The sequence below is a fragment of the Limulus polyphemus genome, unplaced genomic scaffold (assembly GCF_000517525.1).
Source record: "Limulus polyphemus unplaced genomic scaffold, Limulus_polyphemus-2.1.2 Scaffold77072, whole genome shotgun sequence".
In the NCBI taxonomy this organism is placed as follows: domain Eukaryota; kingdom Metazoa; phylum Arthropoda; class Merostomata; order Xiphosura; family Limulidae; genus Limulus; species Limulus polyphemus.
In genome coordinates this window covers 6,792-11,338 of record NW_013742668.1, presented here as the reverse complement: position 1 = coordinate 11,338, position 4,547 = coordinate 6,792, and the positions used below count along the sequence as shown (strand labels likewise).

The following is a 4,547-nucleotide window of genomic DNA, read 5'->3' as shown; positions in this document are numbered from 1 at the left end:
TACATTCTACTTATCACTTTGCTCTCTTGTATAACCCTTAATATTAACTGGGAAAAAATGTTAACGCAAAACTGCAATATGTAATTTTTCAGTAACAAGTTTCAGGCCCTCTATTTTGTTAATCATCTATTACATTTGTACATATAATATCTTAATTTAAAGATAATTTCTTCCACTTTTTGTGATATACATTGTTTTGTCACATAACATAAGTAAAGCTACTGGCTACATTCCATAGATTTAGTCACACAAAAAATGTCTGAAGCGACATGACCTCTCCTATCGTTATTAAAACAAGAAAGGTAGGTAATACAGCCCAAAATTCTTACTGTTAACATCTATATTCTCATTCTACAGTCTCTTATAAGACATAAAAATACCCAGGGGGGGGGGGGACTATGTAGTCTATGGACTACATCTGATGAAATACTTCTAACAATAAAAAGTTTTATACTACTACCAATTAAGAATCTGACAATAAGTCGCATAATATACATTTTAAACGATACTTTATTATCACAATACAAAAGAAAAAAATTGACATTAGCTAAAGTAATAATGATATCATTTTGTTCTAAGTGTATCAAATAGTTTTCAATTTACTAAGCAAAGGATTGAACTTTAGGGCAAATAAAGAACATTGAAGTTCCTTAATAACAACTAGTAATACTAAATAATACGGCTAAATAAAAAGTTCAAGACTTCTTCTAAACACATATTAAGATTTGCGACGTATTTATACACATTTTAAGGTGCAAGAAAATTTAACGTCGCCAGAAAACAGAGATTGCTACAGTATGCTAAAAGACCTGCGAAGTAATAATCATTACAATATTTTTTTTGGATTAACTCACAAACTTAATTTTTCCAAGTTAAAAAAAATTAATACGCAAATATGTTTATATGCAAATTATAAACGCTATCAGGGAGCATACAATAATATACATTGAAATATAATTAGTCTTCTTCAATAGTAATTATTATATCAAAGTTTTCTCTTTGTAACACTAAATGTTAATAAAAGTAGTAATATTACAGACGGTCTCGTATTATTTTAACTTTTAAACTAGATTAAGGTAAAACAAGAAATTACTTAAAATGTTACTAATAATAAATGCTTGTACACTATATTGTTTATTTTGCCCACGGAAATAGCTTCATATTATACTTTCTACAAAATCACAGCACAATACCGATGGCAATCATGAGGCCTCTTCCTTTTTATTATCTTGCGAATGTTCTTTAGTTACCGGAATTTCTTTTGGTTGCTGTAGCTCAATAGCGGGCAAAGGTGCTTCAATAATTAACGTACCGTCTGGGTTTAATTGAGAACGTACAGCCTCGGGATTAACTTCTTCTGGTAAGGTGTACTCGTGATTGTACTCTCGTAGAAAGCGAGATCCATCAGGTTTTTTGACATCTTGACGAGCTTGAACAGTTAGCAGGTTATCTTTAACAGTAATTTTAATTTCTTCTGGGTTAAAATCAGATAGATCAAGTTCTAGCTTGTATTGACGATTCTCGTCGCCGGCAGTTTCTACGGGCACATTACGTCTTCGTGACCACCACCACGGTTGAAGTGCCCGAGGAAATCGTATGGGACTTGCCCGGTCAACTTCGTCGAACATACGTTTCATTTCTCTATCGACTTCTTGAATCTGTCTTTCCATAGAACGAATTACAGAAGAAAGTTCAGAAAACGGTTCACCCCATCTTCGACCAGAACAGTGTCTAATATGGCCAGGCGAAGAGCAGCGATGAAGTACATTTCTACGTGAACAATGTGATAGCCGAGGAACACACTTCCACACAGGAATAACACGCGCCACCAACCTACTCGCCATCTTACTCATTTTTACAATGCAACAAGCTTAGTTGCGCTTCTAAGCGTTTATATTTATAGCTTAAATGTTATTACGCAACGTCGGTGGTGACGAAACACTCCCCTATTATTTCGTCACGTACTATCCAGACTGTTCGAGACACTTCACGATGGTCATTCTTAGTTTGTAGAGGGCACTACTTTACTAAAGTTGCCTTTAGTTGCATCATTAATCACAACACAATTGACATTTTTTTGAATGTGAATAATAGTCAGAAATGCATTTCAAGGACACAATAAATCAAAATATATTATGATCTTAAAATAATTAATAAATTCAAAAATTTTTTGAGAGAAAAATTTAAAAGTGAATATTTAAATTTGAAACTTTGGTATAGTATCCGTAAGTTTGATGTTTTGTGACGACGTTGCAAGATAGGTCTAGAAATTCATTTTCAAAAATTCTACAGATCCTAAAATTATGGTAACAATCTAGAAGTTTCGACTTATTGCTATTTTGTAGCAATATTAATTTTCACTTTTATTAACAAAGTATTGAAAACTTTCCGGAGTTTCCTCTTTTTTTTTTTTTTTACCGAACATGCTCGCCCTTTCAGTCGTGGGGGCGTTATAATGTGACGATAAATCCCAGTATTCGTTGGAAGTGAGTGGTGTTGAATAACCGCCGTCCCTGCTAAATTAGGGACGGCTGTAGCTTTGCGCAAAATTCCAACAAACCAAACTCCTTTTTGTTTCTGTTTATGAATTTCTCTTTTGATTGAATAAATTTGTTTGTTGTTAAATGCAAAACTACACGATGGACTATGTTGCTTTCTTTATCACAGTTATCAAAACCCGATTTGTAATATTATAAGCCCCAGACTAACAACTAAGCCACCTTAAGGGGGGGGGGGCTGTTTTGAATGATAGAAACTGAAAATGTATTTGAATTTCCATATGCATTTCTACCTCTAGTTTACGATAAGCTAGGTAGATCTAAGCTAAGTGCACTCTTAAACATAAACTTTAGATTAACAAGGTGTTCTTGTTTGTGCGTATAACTTTTTTATTTTAAGACTTAGTCTATAATCCTTTTAGAACAATGAGCTAGGAATGATAATAATAATGGAAACCAGGGTAACTTAGATTTACACTGAAATTAACAAGAAATACCAGGGTTCCTTTACCAGGAACCTCTAGTTGATCAGAACAAGAAAAACCGTAATAATTTGTTAGAAACTGCAAGTTGTTTCAAAACAGAGGCCACTATGATTTAAAAAAAATTTATACAATACCACCAGAAAGACTGTATTCTAACAGTTACATTTAAAATTATTTAACCCTCAAATTACTGACTTGTTTTTATAATGCTGACCGATAGGATTTACATATTTCATCATACTGAGTAATTTTAAGTTTTTACCTAAACTCAAAGAAGTGACTACTCGTTTACTGTGTTAAATAATGCAGGAGACCATACAGTAATTAGTGGGATTAATTACAACATTGATGCTATTTTCTGTATATTTTTTGTGCGATTCATATAATATTAAGAAAACAACAAGAAAACACACAATATAAACAATTAAGAACTTCTATATGTTTACAACAAGCTATGGAAATCAAAACTTTAACAGTAAATAAGAATATGGCACCAAATTCACATATTATTCTCATGTAGCAAATGCACAGACTAGCTAGAGTAAAGAATGCCGCTCACTCATCTCAGACAAACCCTCACGGGAGAGGGTATCAACTATGGTCAATACTACTGGCATCCGACTACATTCAACATTGAACACAAAAATAATACTACACGAATTTTAATCTGAAGTTTACTTAGTACTAATTCGTTGTTAAAACCGTGTTTTTTTAAAAATATGTTTAAATCATATAGAAGTATCCAGCTCCAATAGATGCCGCCACCATTCTATTTATAATACAGAACACCATAGGTGTCATATTTTAAGATATGTATGATAGGAACTATAAAGTTATTACATGTAGTAACACGAGAAAATATGGAAACACGTAATTAAGTAATGATAAATTAATCTGTTGATTTTTCCAGTGTCTGTCTTATCATCAGATAGTTGAGGTATGTGTCACAGCGTTGCTTACGCTTCAGTTCATAAGGTTGAACGAAATATAAAGAAAAACACGAACGTAATTACATGAAGAATCTACTAAATGTTTCGGAATCTTCAGAATTCCATCTTCGGTAAACTAGAGGTACAAAATAAACATAATGGTAATTACACCAGAAATATGATACAATCTGTAATAAATAACAAGTAAACAACTTGAATACAAAAAGAAGAACAAAAGAAAGTGAAAAGTATGTAGCTCGAATGAAATAGTTCATATTAACACAATTAAATCAAATTAAGAAAGTATATATTATTTAGAAACGGAAGAAAAGTTTTTATGTACAACGTCTCTTTTATCAGAAGTTCAATATCATGCTGAGCTGTTGAGAGGATTTTAAATAGGAGAAATAAATTTGATGCCCTGTTTCCGTATTGTGTTGATATATAGCTGAGTTTGGAGTGTTTGTAACATTTCTTCCAGTTTTTAAAGATATATCCATGTGTTTAAATGCCCGTACTTTAAGGTAACGTTTAGTTTCACCAATAGAAGCTATACATCTCCGGACGTGTATAAATAGACAAGACGAGAACGGTGGACAATCGTCACACGATCTTTGTAGTAGGAAAATAATGTA

General features: G+C 32.5%; 1 protein-coding gene across 1 annotated transcript; it reads right to left on the bottom strand.

The window, feature by feature from the left end:
• Positions 1-238: 238 nt before the first annotated feature.
• Positions 239-1,948, bottom strand: LOC106477697 (heat shock protein beta-11-like). Its single transcript, XM_013938235.2, has one exon. It carries the CDS (start codon positions 1,851-1,853, stop codon positions 1,203-1,205), a length of 651 nt encoding a protein of 216 aa, XP_013793689.1. The 5' UTR covers positions 1,854-1,948; the 3' UTR covers positions 239-1,202.
• Between the last annotated feature and the right edge of the window lie 2,599 nt (positions 1,949-4,547).

What these genes read in the sequence shown, in the direction of transcription:
- LOC106477697 (XM_013938235.2), bottom strand. Translation starts at nt 1,853, where the DNA reads ATGAGTAAGATGGCGAGTAGGTTGGTGGCGCGTGTTATTCCTGTGTGG.